At 37.6% G+C, this 15,347-nt stretch overlaps 1 protein-coding gene across 1 annotated transcript in view; it reads left to right on the top strand.

Moving 5' to 3' along the window:
• The window catches only part of LOC148116795 (protein eyes shut homolog), a 98,302-nt gene extending 86,692 nt beyond the window's left edge, over positions 1–11,610 (top strand). Inside the window, exons 2-3 of the mRNA XM_087882483.1 lie at positions 7,510–8,395; positions 10,539–11,610. Coding sequence (XP_087738609.1) covers positions 7,510–8,395; positions 10,539–10,681 — 1,029 coding nt within the window. The 3' untranslated portion in view covers positions 10,682–11,610. The remainder of the gene's footprint in view (positions 1–7,509; positions 8,396–10,538) is intronic.
• The last annotated feature ends 3,737 nt before the right edge of the window (positions 11,611–15,347 follow it).

Here is a 15,347-nt window from a genome sequence, read left to right as displayed (position 1 = left end):
TATGATGCTTTCAGGAATGGGTATTTGGTGATTCCATTTAGCTGCCCCTGTATAATACTCAAGCATCAATCTATCCTTCCTTCCTTCCTTCCTTCCTTCCTTCCTTCCTTCCTTCCTTCTTTCTTTCTTTCTTTCTTTCTTTCTTTCTTTCTTTCTTTCTTTCTTTCTTTCTCTTTCTTTCTCTATCATCTATCTATTATATCTATCTATCATCTATCTATCATCTATCTATCTATCTATCTATCTATCTATCTATCTATCTTTTATCATCTTTCATCTAATCTTCTTATCTCCTGTCTTTTTATATGTGTTAAACTCACACATTTATTCCTATATGTGAGTTTGTGTACACACACACACATACACACACACACACCTTCCTATACAGTTATTAGGCCCCATATGGTGCCTCCATGCACCATTTTGTTCTCTTTTTCACTTTAACATTTTATTGCACTTTTTATTATTTAGTATTTTAAAACTTGAGCCTTGGGCTCTGTCAGAAACCTGCTGTCATATAATGGTTGAATTGCTGGTGCTCAGTACGCATACTGGGCAAAGTTCAGCATTAAAACTGTCTCACAATGTATGAGATGTATTGTGATCTTGTGGAGGAAGATTTACTGAGTGTACAAACTCATGATTTTTGTTTTTAAATAATAAGTAAAGAAGAGAAGAGAGATTTAGGGAATGTTCTCAAATATGTGTCTCCAGAGACAGTTTTTTTTTTTTTTTTAAATCAGGTGATCTGTGTCAAAGCCAGCCGGCCTCATATTGGCAGTAACGGTATATTTATCATTATTATTTCACACCTTGCATTCTATATTGTCAGTGAAATCTGAGTCCTCTGCAGTCTAGTTCATAGCAATCTGGGATTTTTAAAGATATTTTGTCAGTAGAGAAAGGCATTTGAAAAAAAAAAAATCAGTCAAATTTGAAGGATCTACTCAAATACAGGCCAAGGCGGAAAGCTAGAATATGAATATGCAGCAGGGAATAAAGTTGAGAGATATTTTAAAAAGTATTTGCTTTGATCATGTATTCTAGCTGCACTACACTCTTACAAATTTATGCCTCCTTGCACAGCTCGGTTCTTATGTTAATTATTACTTTCCAACACATATCGCATATTCCAAAAACTCTTGGTCCTTAAGCACAGCCTAGTTTGCTTTGGTCAAAGCAAGAGTGGTTTTCTTTCAAAGGAAATTACTTTGCCAAATGAAAGGAGTCGCTGAATCTAGGTAGCAAGTGGGGCTGTAGTCCAACATGGTGAGAGTTGGAGCAGAGTAATTTTAAGCTTCATTGAGGCAGAAGAAAACTCTAATTTCTGTTGTACACTGCTCAAAATTGTTCAGGAAATGTGGCCTCTTGATTAAAAAAAAGAATGTATAAAAGATTGACATTTAGTCTCTTAAAAGTTTCTGGAATGAGAGAAAGGGGGAATATTGTATTCAATGGTTGATAATTATCCTTCAAGTAAGAGTAAGCATTGGACTCAAGCTGCCATCTACCAACACAGCTTCCTTGGTGGTAGAATAGATGGAAATTAATTTTTTATAGTTAATAATTGATTCTCTACTTTTCATAGAAGTAGAAAACTTAATAATAACAGTGAAAATGATGCTAATGTTGAGGATGACAAAAATTATCCACTTTGCTTTTGCTCAGCTTCATATTGTGCACTAGTTATGCCTGGATAGGGAGGATCTTTGCTCAGTCACTCCTAGAGGGGACATGTTGTGGCCCATCAGCGGCCTGTGCAGCTAGTAGCTGATTCAGACAGCGAGGAGGCTGGTGTGGTACTGTGCCAGCAGCCTGGGCAGTTGGCACTCGAATCAGACAATGAGGAGGCTGGAGAAGATGTGGTGCCAGAGGCGGGGATTCAGCCAGGACCTTCAGAACCTCCCTTAAGTGAAGAGGACGAAGAGGAGGAGCCTCTTCTTGATGCACGGGCGCGCAGAGCTGCCAAAAGGCAGGAGTGGCTCCTCAGGAGGAGGTCTCCTCAAGAGTAAGGCTTGGGGCTAATTGGCCACTCCCTTAGCCTATTTAAGGAGGAACGCTGATTGAAGCAATTTGCAGGGAACAACTTCGTTCACATACCTTTGTGTCTTGTCTTGCTTATCTTATCAGCTTCCTGCAAATTGCTTCTGGGCATTCTGCCAACCATAGTAAGCTTTCAGTATTATTCTTTGAATTCTTGGCGGCTGTTAATGCAATTAATTAACAGCCGTTGTTGTAAAAAACTGGTTTATTTAGTAAACTAAGGTTTGAACGGACTTTGTGTGTGCTGTGTTCTTTGTGGTCCATAGCTGGGGCAGAACAGGACAATAGAGCATAATGTGTTCCATCAATTCAATTATCCCGCAGCCACATGGGCCCGGTCTTTGTTCAAAAGGGATATATATATATATATATATATATATATATATATATATATATATATATATATATATATATATATATTTGTATATTCCTTCAGTAATGGATGTTGGAAGGGCATTGAATCTGATTAAAGAAAATCTGAATCTGAATTTTGGAAATCTTTATTGTTATTTTAACCATCTTGTTTCTTCTTAATTTATTCACAGCTTTTGAACGTTTGGTTGAGAATAGCTTATTAGAATTTATGATCCCTGGTTTCTAGCCTTAACCACTAGATCATATTGGCTTTCCATAGTGAGATCTTCAGATTGATCTTCATACTGAGCTCTTGAAGGAAGGGTAGTTTATAACTAATGAGGGAAAGAAAGAAAGAAAGAAAGAAAGGAAAGAAGGAAGGAAGGAAGGAAGGAAGGAAGGAAGGAAAGAAAGAAAGAAAGAAAGAAAGAAAGAAAGAAAGAAAGAAAGAAAGAAAGAAAGAAAGAAAGAAAGAAAGAAAGAAAGATAGATGTGTGGCAATTCCTTGCTATTTTGTGTGGCTTAATTTTGCTTGATGTGTACAAAACAATATACAATTTTTTGAGAAAAAAAATATTTTAAAGATGCCCAGCTCAATTTGACCAAAGGACAATTATTTAAATCCTGGAGTTTTACCTGAAAATAGCCATGCAAGCACAAATGTGCTTAAAACTAGATTGGAAACTAATGGAAACTAAATGGAAAAGCATTTGTACTGGTGTTGTAAGATAGAGGGATGTAAAATATTATTGATTTAAAAAAAATGTTTAAACTCCATGGGGGATTCAGGATATTCATGACAAACAGTAGTTCAAACACAATATAGCAGACAGTTAGTATCCATATATAGAAGCACTTTAAAGGAGTACTTAAGAATTATGTATGTAGCGTTTTACATTTTTTGCAAAATACATTCACTCTACCATAAGAATATTTATAGAAGAAAACTGAAATCCAATTGTTGTCAATGTAGACCTTTTTCCTTTTAAACCACTAATGGAGTAAATGTTACAGATCAAGTAACTAGGAGGAAAGATATAAGCTTTTCCAACTGCAATACCTCTGGTCAAGATCACACTTTACCATAACCTCACTAAAATATAGAAAAGGGAACACTGGACTACTGCAACGCTCTCTACATGGGGCTCCCAACTGGTCCAGAATGCGGCCGCACGGGTAATTACGGGAGCTGCCTGGTGCTCCCACATAACACCGCTCCTGCGTGAGCTGCACTGGCTCCCAGTGGTCTTCCAGGTGCGCTTCAAGGTGTTGGTCACCACCTTTAAAGCACTCCATGGCATAGGACCTAGTTATCTTCGAGACCACCTGCTGCTACCGATGACCTCCCACCGACCTGTGCGCTCCCACAGAGAGGGCCTCCTCAGGGTGTCATCAGCCAAACAATGTAGGCTGGTTACTCCCAGGGGGAGGGCCTTCTCTGTGGGGACACCTACCCTCTGGAATCAGCTGCCCCCAGAGATAAGGAGAATTCAAGACCTCGGTGCCTTCCACCGTGCCCTTAAAACTTTCTTTTTCCAGCAAGCTGGGCTGTCTTAACATAACATTTTTTAAAAACATTTTTAACTGGTTTGTCATTTTAAATTGGGGCCAAATTAATATATATCCTTTTAATTGTTTTTAATGTTTGTATTGTATGTTTTTAGCTGGCTGTACACCGCCCTGAGTCCCTCGGGAGAAGGTGCGGTATATAAATTCGAAATAAAATAAAAATAAAATAAAATAATAAAATAAACACAATTGCTCTAACCTAGAGTGTTGCTTAATCCCTCCCATTCTGTTCTGCCAGTGGACCTAGATCTTAAATCCTCCATTTAAGGATCATATAATGCTACTCCTGATTAATTCTAGAAAACCTTATAAAATGATGCAAGATCTAGAGGCATCTATAGATAGAGAGAAATGTGTTTGCTTCCACATCTTGAAGCACAGTCTACAAAATAATTTCCATGTTTTCCTGAATTTGCTGCTGATATTCAAATAGATCCCTTGCCTTCCAGGCGAAGATACATGTCTCCTCCCTTGGTCTTTACATTTAATATTTGAATTTAAATCTATGTTTAATGTTTGCCTATATTTTTTTAAAAAATATTTGGCATGACTTTACATTGAATCAGGCTCCAGTTCAATTAATAATCCAAGCAGCTCTTTGGAAGGGATCAAGGTGAATGTTTTGGCTGAAAGGTTAAAAAAAAACTCAGATACGGACATCAGACCCAACTGTGTACAAAATCTCTCTTCTGTATCCAACAACTCCCAGAATCAGTCTTCAGCATCTTCAAGGAGAGCTGGAAAAAAAAATAAAACACTGCTTAACACCAAGGAGAGCTATTGTCAGTCAGGGTTGAAAATAGGATGAGAAGGACCCGGGGTGGGATTCAAAAATTTTAGCAAGGATTCTCTGCCCAGTTGCTGGGTGGGTGTGGCCATGGTGGGCATGGCCTAGTCAGCCTCCTGCACCAGGGTGGGAGGGGGCATTTTTACCTTCCCAGGTTCCAGAGGTTTTCCTCGAGCCTCTGGGTGGGCAAAAATGGCCTCTCCAGGCTCCAGAAGCCCTCTGGAGGCCAGAAACAGGCCCATTTCTGGCGTTCCCAAACTTCTGGTAGGCCCATTTTTCGCCCTCCCTGAGCCTCTGCACACCCCCTACACTTACCTGCATCCAAAACAGGCTGCGTGTTTTGAATGCAGGTATCCTGGGAGGGGTGGGGTGGATGGGGACAGCCAGGAATGGGATTTGAGGGTTCTCCAAACTATACAGAATCTTAGCTAGAGGTTCTCCTGAACCTCTTCGAACCCCCAGCAGCCCACCCATGAGAAGGACCTGCAGTCTGACTTGGGATCAACTGCTTCTGATGTTCCTGCAGAGATGCTGTTGCCAGGTCCAAAATATTAAACCTACCTGACCTTTCATCTGCCCTGATCAAGTCACAACAGTTCAATTTACATCTTGTTCAGCCAAGGCAGACCTTAGACAGGGTTTCTAGGAAACCTTTGGCTTGTGATTAACTGCCCTTTCCACTGGATTAAATTGGTGAAATGTTCATTGAAAGAAAGCTGTTCTCTATTGTTGCATTATTTACGCTTCCCATCTTGATAAATTAAAAAACAACAACAATAAAACGAGGCCACCTGACATTTAGGGCTCTAAATGCAAATTTACATTGAAAACCTGTCCTTTGTACTCTTCAATACATCTGATAGGTGAGAAAATATGCATGTGGATCCTTTTTCTTGGGTATTAGCAAGGTGAAATATCTGGTTCTAAAACCACAGCCGTTGTATTTCTCTCTGAAGGAGATGGGCGGTTCAAAAATGTGAAAAATAAATAAACAGAAACAAATTTGCATTGAGAAGCACCAACACGGACTTGGAATTCTTAGATGATCTGTTTAAATGCATAAGGAATCAAAACAGCAGAAGACAAATATAATGTGCATTATTAAGTTTTATTTAATAATATAATGTGTTTCTAAATGGAATAATGAAATCAGCAACACGTGTGATAATATTTTGACTGCAGAGAGAAATATATTATCATAGAAATTATTCAGAACCAGTCACCGTAGAGTCTGCACAGCAGCAGACCCAGCAGTTGGTTAGAAGAATCACCCAGAGAAGCTTCTTGGATCCTACGTAGGGATCCCAGGATAGTATGTGATAAGCAATTAATGTAAATTGGTTCTTTTTGCCAGGGTTTTCCAGTTGCATTGAGAATTTCAGTGTATTTTTAATGACTATATTATTCTAATTGGATAAATATAGGTTTTTATTCTGAGTATGTTCAAAATAAACACTGACTTAAATATCCCGCACCAAATTGGCAGGCATGAGAGGATGAATCTTAGGAGTTGAGAAACAGCAATTAATAATTTGCTCATTGCTCTAATCATGAATATGATATCTTCCTAGAAATTCCCTGCTTTGAGGGATCCAGTCCATGATGAGTTTAGGAAGAACAATTGTCCTAGATCATTATAAGAGGCCATCAGTCTCAACTAGCAGTATGTCTTCAACCCCATGTGGTTGAGTGGTTCACTTTGATTCTTTATGACAGCTAGACCAGGGGTGAAATCCAGCAGGTTCTAACAGGTTCTGGAGAACCGGTAGCGGAAATTTTGAGTAGTTTGGAGAACCGGCAAATACCACCTCTGGCTGGCCCCAGAGTGGGGTGGGAATGGAGATTTTGCAATATCCTTCCTGTGCCACACTCATCAAGCCACGCCCACAGAACCGGTAGGGAAAAATTTTGAATTTCACCCCTGAGCTAGGCAGTAAGGGAGAAGTGAACAAGAATACCAAGGATATTAAGAAATTCATTGTTTATGAATTCTGGACTAATTTGAATTGATTCATACTTCCCAAATCGATGTGTGAATTTTCTATTAAGTTTCCTTGTGCAATAGTTCAACTCCATAAATATTCTAGCACAGTTCAACTAAAACCAAAATCTAAGACATATAACGGTGTGTACTTCAAAAGGCGATGTTAGCTTTAAAAATTCATACTTGGAGAGAAAGTCTCCAGAAATGAATATTTTAAGGAACTTCAAACTCCATATTTGCTGTACTTAACATATTACAGTATAAACTGGATTTTTCTTTGATTCAGTGCAGAAATGGAATAGAATGAATTTAGCAATCAATATAATTGAAGCAAATTGATCCATCAGCCCCTTGAAAATGCTACTGTAGTCTCTAATGTTATTTTTTTTCCTTGTGGTGTTTTGATTTAAGTTTGCGAATTCCTTAAATCAGAAGCCAGAATCCTGATATCTTGCAGATATTTTAAATTACAAGCCTGCAAACTATTAATTACATTAGTATAAATTTTTTTGCATGAGATTCTTTTATAACCTTAACTGATAACTTGCTTCCACTGCTGCTTTGTGAATATTCACAAGTTAGCATATGAGTTATAATCACTATTCCATGTTGAGTCATTTCAAAATTGGGGATTAAAATCATCTAACTCATTATTACTAGCCTCTGCCTTTTACCATCCAGCATCAGTTCACATGGGTTGAATGAGATGGGTGCCCTATAAATATAATAAATAAACAAATATTCAGGTCTCTCATTTATGTATTTTTCATAGGCAGCCACAGTGCAACAAAAAAAGGGGCAACAACTGAGACAAGTTCATATTGGAAGAAATCCATTCTGTCCTCAGGAATCAAATCATCAGAGCAGGCTGGGTGATTCAGCTTCAAAAACAATGAAACTAAAGTCATTTGTTGTCACAATAGCACTTCTCCTTCAAATTTCCATGGTAGGAGGGCAAACATTTTGTAATAGATCCTTGATGTCTGAATGGAATACCCAGCCAACATTACATACAGTGAAATGGTCACTGAGCCAAGACATCTGCTCCAGCTTCTTCACAGAATGTTGGAATATTGATTCGTACCATGGAAGCAGTACTGCAGACAATGTGCCTCTGAGATTATCCCAGATTTGTCCTCTGCAACTTCAGCTGGGAGATGTGCTCTTTGTTTCATCGGAGCCATCTTTTCAGTCTTATGGCATGAACCTGGCAAATGTTTCCTTGGAAGAATTTATTCGATGCCCTCAACCAAGAGATGTCCATCAGCATCAGCTTCTATTTGACCATGGATTAAATGGAATGCATAAAATTGTTCCCAAGTGGCTTGGCGTTGGAACACATTACTTTGCAGAGGTCCCAATACGAGGACCACTTTTATGTCATTTTGGACTTCGATTGAATGTGACAGTGAAGCCACATGCTTGTCAGAAGTTTTCAAACTCAACGTTTTGCTCTGGTCATGGCAAATGTTTAAGTCATATCTGGGATGGAGCCTATCATTGCCACTGTAGTCATCCCTATTCTGGACAGTTCTGCCAAGAAATTGATAAGTGTTCCAGTAAACCTTGCCACAATAGCGGCATCTGCATTAGCAGAAAGAGCCAAAGAGAAGATGCTGAAGATTCATATGAATGTATTTGCCCCCCCTCATTTACAGGTAAGATCACATGGATTTCTGAAACTTTAGTGCTTCTTCTGGCCATGTGTTCTGAGTTTATCTTTCTGTTGTGCAGAAGCAAAATGTGTTGTTACTGTTCTTTTTTTTTTTTTTTTTTTTGTACAACTCTCAAACTGCTCTCAAACTGCTCCTGTTGTCTTCTTTGCTACGGTATCTATGTTTCCCAGCCTGCATGTTCCCTTGCAATGTCTAGCGTATGTTGGTTACAGCATTTGACTTTGTGTAGATCTTAAACGAGCAAGCAAGCAAGCAAACAAACAAACAAGCAAAAGACTGGATCAAAAACATGGCATAGGGGAACAGGTACTCAGCCCTCGACCTAAAACATGCCTGTGGTAAATGGATGTCTCCTGCCATTACTACCATCAATAGCAATAGCAATAGCACATAGACTTATATACTGCTTTACAGTGCTTTACAGCCCTCTCTAAGTGGTTTACAGAGTCAGCATATTGCCCCCCAACAATTTGGGTCTTCATTTTACCCACCTCAGAAGGATGGAAGGCTGAGTTAATCTTGAGCCTGGTGAGACCTGAACTGCCAAATGTAGTCAGCTGGCAGTCAGCAGAAGTAGCCTGCACTCTAACCACTGCATCACCAAGGCTCATCAATAATGTTCTCCCAACATGAATGAAAATACCGAAAGGCCATTGTGATTTTGATCACAGTACAGAAAGAGTTTAAAGCTCTCCCTTCATTCTAGCACACAGCTCTGCCTTTTCTCATTCCAGCCACTGGTTAAATGGAAATCAGTTAGATGAGAAACATCGTTTTCAGCTCAGCTCCTACTAGGCTTAAGATTGGAAGCAACCTCTTGAAAAATGCAATACTAGATTGTCTTTAAGAATGAACTGACAATATGTAGTAGACAGCATAGATCCCCTCGGCATCTACTTTAAATGCGCAGGGAATAAAAACTTCCTTGATCCAGTTTTATCACAAAGGTCAAAAAAAACCTTTGAATATGTAAAGAGTCAAACACAGTGTGAGCTTTTGAACAGTAGCGTTTTAGGTAAAGCCCAAGCAAACAATGTGAAAGAATCTGTTTTGATTAAAATGTTAGGATAGTAGCTTTAGTTATAGCTGACAGGTGTGAGCAAAAGAATAATGGTTGTTATAGTGTTAATTTTTTTTTTAAAAAAAAGGAAAAAATGCTCAAGTGTGAATAACCGTACAGCAACAATTCAAATGACAAGCATAATTATATGGTATTTAGTCCCATATACTGGAAAAACACAAAAGCAATTTGTGATTGGTAATTTCCAGTAAACAGCATGTTTAAGCAGAATTCATCCTGAAACTGCCTTTCCAGGCAGCTGTTAAATCATGTTGAAAAGCAAATATTAGAATATGTCTTTTTGTTCAAATATTGGAACGTTGATTTTCCCCTGAAATTTGACCATATGCAGCTCATCTTATGTATACGAGTTCAGTGAAACTGCCTTGGGGGGGGGGAATTTTGACTAGGATTATATCTTCATTTGTGCTAAACATTTAGATATAAATATCTAAGAACTGTCTCTTTGGTGCCATCCGCAACACATTTAAATCAGCATCCTGCCAATTACAGGTCTTTGGAGCTTCACAGACTAAATATTGTATCAAGATCCATTCCTTCTTTTGTGCAGCATTTGGCAATTGGAAGTTCCTTTCACTTGTGTGGTTAACAGTGAAATCCATCTTTCTTCCTTCCTTCCTTCCTTCCTTCCTTCCTTCCTTCCTTCCTTCCTTCCTTCCTTCCTTCCTTCCTTCCTTCCTTTCTTCTTCCTTCCCTCCCTCCCTCCCTCCCTCCCTCTTCCTGCAATGCCCTTGGTGCTCTCTGTATCTCCTACACATATGTTTAGTGATTACACCTGCCCCTTTTGGAACCATAGTGTTAACATCATATACAATCCATTGCTTCATGCTAATAATATTAAAAGAGTCATTTAAATACAACCATGGAAACAACAGCAATAATATTGCTTTGGATTAATAATAAAAAGCGAAACATGTACTGTACACTTTATGCATGCTAATTTTAATTCCTGTATTTTCATCTTCATTCTTTGGTAAAGCTCCATTCATTTTGAAAGTTTAGATTAAATGTGGTGTTTTTTTTTTTTCTGTCTTGTTTTATAAGGAAGAAACTGTTCAGAAATAATTGGGCAGTGTCAGCAACATTGTTGTGGCAACGGTAGCTGTAGCAATACTTCTCCAAATACTTTTAGATGCCGATGTGATAAAACTGCTACAGGTAAGAAATGCATCTATTGTACACAATGATATGCCAACTAGGGAATGCATATATTATGCTCCTTTTGAAACACAATTATGTCTTTTCTCTGGGCTGACATTAGCCAGTGAATTATGAATCAAGAATGTATATTTTACAAGTTCTGTGGAGGCTTCTTTATAGTTTACTCTTCCATGTGGTCTTCCAGAATGTAGATTAAATCAGTTCAAATCCATGCGACTTTATCGGGCAATAAATTAATTTAATTCCATTGAGTTGTCATTCTAATGACTAATTTTGCATCCATTTCACCATGGTTTAATATCTACATATAAAATGTTTTGCTCTATATGTCATAATATAAAACTGGTGTTCTCAATTCAGCACTTATATACACATATCTCCTTTAGTGTCAACCAATAGAAGATAATATTTGTAGCTCAGGATTGAAACTATGGGATCCTTGTTGGTCTCTGAGTTTGGTGATTTTATTGAAGACATTTCATTAGCATCATCAGTGTTAGACAAGGAGTGGGGTTTACACTCTTTTTATACACTAGTCATTTGCCCTGTCACAGTGTTGGTGGGAGTATATATAAAAAGAGAGTAAAGCCCATCCACTTGTAGAATTGATAAGGTTACCTAGTTGGGTAATGAAATGTCTGCAACAAATTTACCAAGCTCTGAAAATACCAAGGACCCCACTTTGAGTGTCTTCCCAGGTTTATACCCAAAGAGAAAAGACATCTTTTTTGAGAATGGGAATGCCCATTGCCTCCTGTTAAAGCAGAAGGGGGAAGTCTGCTCTAAGTATTCCTCTTGTAAAATGCATGAAATGAGAATCCATCAGCGGTCCTCAATTATTGCAGGTAATGCTTAATATAATGACACTGCTTTCATTGAAGAGGGTTGAAAGCACTGAAGTGGCCAAACAATTGCTTTATTTTCTAACTGGAAAAGACACCATTATGAGTCGGCCACAGAGAAGAATAAGAGATGTGTTTTTGTTGAATGAAGGGTATCTTGAGGGAGCTTAGCCTTTCAAGAATGTTGATATATGCATCACAAAATATCCATCATGAATAAAAATATTCAAGTATTCAAAAGTATGTGGAGAAGATCTTTGGATTGAAATGCATATTTTGAGAGAAAGATGGATCTAAACAAACATCTAAAGAGTATTTTTTTAAAAAATCTTAAGGCAGATATTTTTTTAAAAAAATAATGCTAAAATGAAACTGGCCTAAATGCAAATCGGATTGTTTTTCTTTTGGAGGAAACCATACACTTTGCCCTCATATAAAACATTTATGCAGTGTTTTTGTGTTCATTTCTGATGAAAGTGAGTAAAGCCATTCAGTTGAATTGAAATTTGCTTCTTTCACTCTAAGGAAAATTGATCCACTTTTTTTTACCACAAACTTCTGTAGCAACCTTTCTCAAACCTTTAAATAATTTTCACTTCTTGAGGAAACCCTTGCATAAAAATTACAAAAAACATGCAATTCATGTTTTCCAACTTTAGCAAGTGCAAAAAAACAAAACAAAACAAAAACCTGGCAATTGAGTTGTGGCATATAAAATGTCCCACTATTGCAAAAGCTAACATTGCATAATATGGAAAGTTGCAAAAACAATGTTTGCTTTTTCTAACCATGATCTCTGCAGAGCTCCTAGTACTCTCTTGCGGAGCCATAGTTGAGAAAGGCTTTTCATAAGCAATTTACAGACTTTTATTATTTTTACTTTTTCAACTAATTAAACTTTATCTCTAGCAGTTTAAAGATTTGTAAATTTGCTTCTGGTTCCATTTGGGACAGTTTGTATATATTGTGAGGAAAGTCCTCTTCCTTAAGTCCCTAAGAAACGTCAGGTAAAACTCAAAAAAAGGAGGAGGGGGGGAGGAGGAGGAGGAGGAGGAGGAGGAGGAGGAGGAGGAGGAGGAGGAGGAGGAAAAGGAAAAAAAAATAGCTGGACCATTAAGTAATTTTTCAATGGACTTTACAATATTATTGAACAATTTGATTGTATGTAGCAATAGCACTTAGAATTTTATACCACTTCATAGTGCTTTACAGCCCTCTCTAAGCAGTTTACAGAGTAGCATATTGCCTCCAACAATCTGGGTCCTCGTTTTACTGACCTCGGAAGGATGGAAGTATAAGTCAGTGTTGAGCCTGGTGAGATTTGATCTGCCAAACTGCTGGCAGCCAGTGATCAACAGAAGTATCCTGCAGTAGGAGGGAGGATTCATAGATAATTCATACATATGGGAGAACCTAGCTTGTTGAACTATATTACATTAAGATTGCATTAGTTTTAACTGTGATAGTCCCTTTTGTAATATGTGGGAATAACTTTGAGAGATGGGGGAAGAGCCAGAGTTATGGTGAGGCATTTTAGCACATACCGGTAGTAGAAATGTGGGCTTGGCAAATGTCTCAGAAGGGACCCTCCCTACTTTCCTAGGCTGTAAAGGCTACAGGAGAGAATGCCCACTTTCCTTCCAGACCCTGCTCTTCATGAATAGAATGCAGAAGACACATTTTTGTGGTGAGCTCATGAATTGAGTAGATGGGAGTCAAGAGTTTTCAATGAAGTCCACAATTGTATTGCAACCCTTATGGACACAAAGTTTGAATGAGCCTCATTTCTTAAACATTTGTAGATGTAATTAATTTACAGAATATCTAAGGAATAAAATTTAGCCTGTATTACAGAGGAATAAAGACAGATTATAAATGGACCAATATAAAAATAAGAAAAATTTCTAAAACTATTAAAAATATTAAGCCAGGAATGGTGCCTGGAGCAGATGAATTATCAGCTTCTTATTGTACATGTTTTGAGGATGAACTTTTACAATCTTTACAAAATACAATGAACTCTACCTTACAGGAAGATGCCAGAGAGTTGAAGAGGTCAATATAGCACTAATACCTAAAGTCGAACATGATTTGACTTTAACCAGAAACCAATATCATTTTGAGATTATAGTATGCCCAACGATGGGGAAATTCAGTATTACCCACAATAGAGGAATGGTAAATGAATATGATGGAAATACTGGCTAAAGTGACTTCATTAATCAGAGAAAAGATAGTATTTACATTTATTGCTGATTGGAAAGTACAGAGTTTTTGCATAAAATAGAAACAAAACGAACTGATTATTTTGGTTTTGATGATTAAATAAAACAGATTATAGAAAAATGACAGTGATGTTGTAACCATAAAGTAAGAAGTAAATTCATAATTGTACTTATAAGTGCTTCAAAGAAGATCAGAAGCTACTTCATTGTATCTTTTTTTTCTTTCTATTCTATTTTCCTTTTTTTCCTTTCTTGTACTTTTAATTTTCTGTTTCATTTATTTCTTTTTTTCTTTTCTTTTTGGTACTTTACATAATTTCCCCATCGATCCATCGATTGTGGAATGTGCATAGGAAAATGAGAATCCCAGAATATCTTATTGTCCTCTGGGCACCTTATAACATTTTTCTTCCCCTCCCCCCCCCATAGGCTGCTTTAACCAGGGAATGAATGTGGATATAATTGTAGGCATTTTGCCATTGGAAAAACTATTTTCTTTTATAAAAAGATGGGAAAGAGTTTAATATACTCCATAAGGTCAGAGACATTCATCCATGTTGTGCTTTAAATAATCATAAAACACAAATGCTTCTTGGGTGGATGGAGGTTGGTCTTGGCTTTACAACTTTCTATTATCTCCATCGTCTCCCTCTCTGTCTTCACATTAAAAATGCTGAAATGGTTTTTTGTTTGAAGCTAATGATGTGGCTTGCAGTCAGTGCTGCATATTTATAAATCAGTTTCCCGAAAAACAAGTGCAATAGATATGATGAGGTGATCCTGTATAGAATTTATCTTTAGCAACCAGTTCATCCATTTTTCTTGAAGCTGAGCTAATAGAAGAGTGTGATCAGCACATTTCATTCTGGACATTGGCAAAGGAGGGAAAATACCATAGCAAATGGTTGACACCCTACTGATTTTTTTTATCTTATGTATAATAAATGATAGGGATCCAAGCATTCATGAGCAGTAGCAACCATTAATCACATTTGCATTTAAATATTGCCCTAATATGCATTTGAATGAGCCTTATATTTAGAAACCCAGCCAGCTTACACTGCCAACTTCCAGGTCCATTCTTGAGATTTTCACCCTGACATTCCTTTATGTGGAAGGCAGCTAAGTCTCTGTGGGGAAAGAGAAAAAGAGCTAGAACTATCTGCCCAGAATTGCTTGAGAATCTGACATTACAGTCAGGCTCTGCACCTGAACAGTATTAGTTCATGGAGAAAGTGGACAAATGTTGTGCCCAGCCCTCTTTAAATCTGAAGCCAATCCAAATTTCCAGGGACATTTAGAACATCTCCATATAAAAGTGCCCTCAGCCAAGTTCTTAGATTAACTTCACTGTAACTCTAATTCATCTCAATCAAGTGAAGAGAGATGGTTTAAAGCGATTCACTGCATGATGATCACTCAAGCCAGGATTCTTTAGGCATATTTGTTCCCCCAGAATTGAATTTTTGAGATTTATAATCTTGCATTCATTTGATGTTTACAATATCAAGTCACATGTCAAAGGCACTAGAAGTATCCATCCATCCCCAGTTATACAGTGAGTTGGCATATTACACACAGTATTTGTCATCTGACAAATCTTCAAGTCAGTTTTTGACAGCCTG

Source organism: Pantherophis guttatus, chromosome 1, assembly GCF_059756535.1.
Source record: "Pantherophis guttatus breed Tessera chromosome 1, ASM5975653v1, whole genome shotgun sequence".
Lineage (NCBI taxonomy): Eukaryota > Metazoa > Chordata > Lepidosauria > Squamata > Colubridae > Pantherophis > Pantherophis guttatus.
The sequence above is the reverse complement of the archived record's forward strand: the minus strand, read 5'-3'. Positions and strand labels throughout refer to the sequence as shown.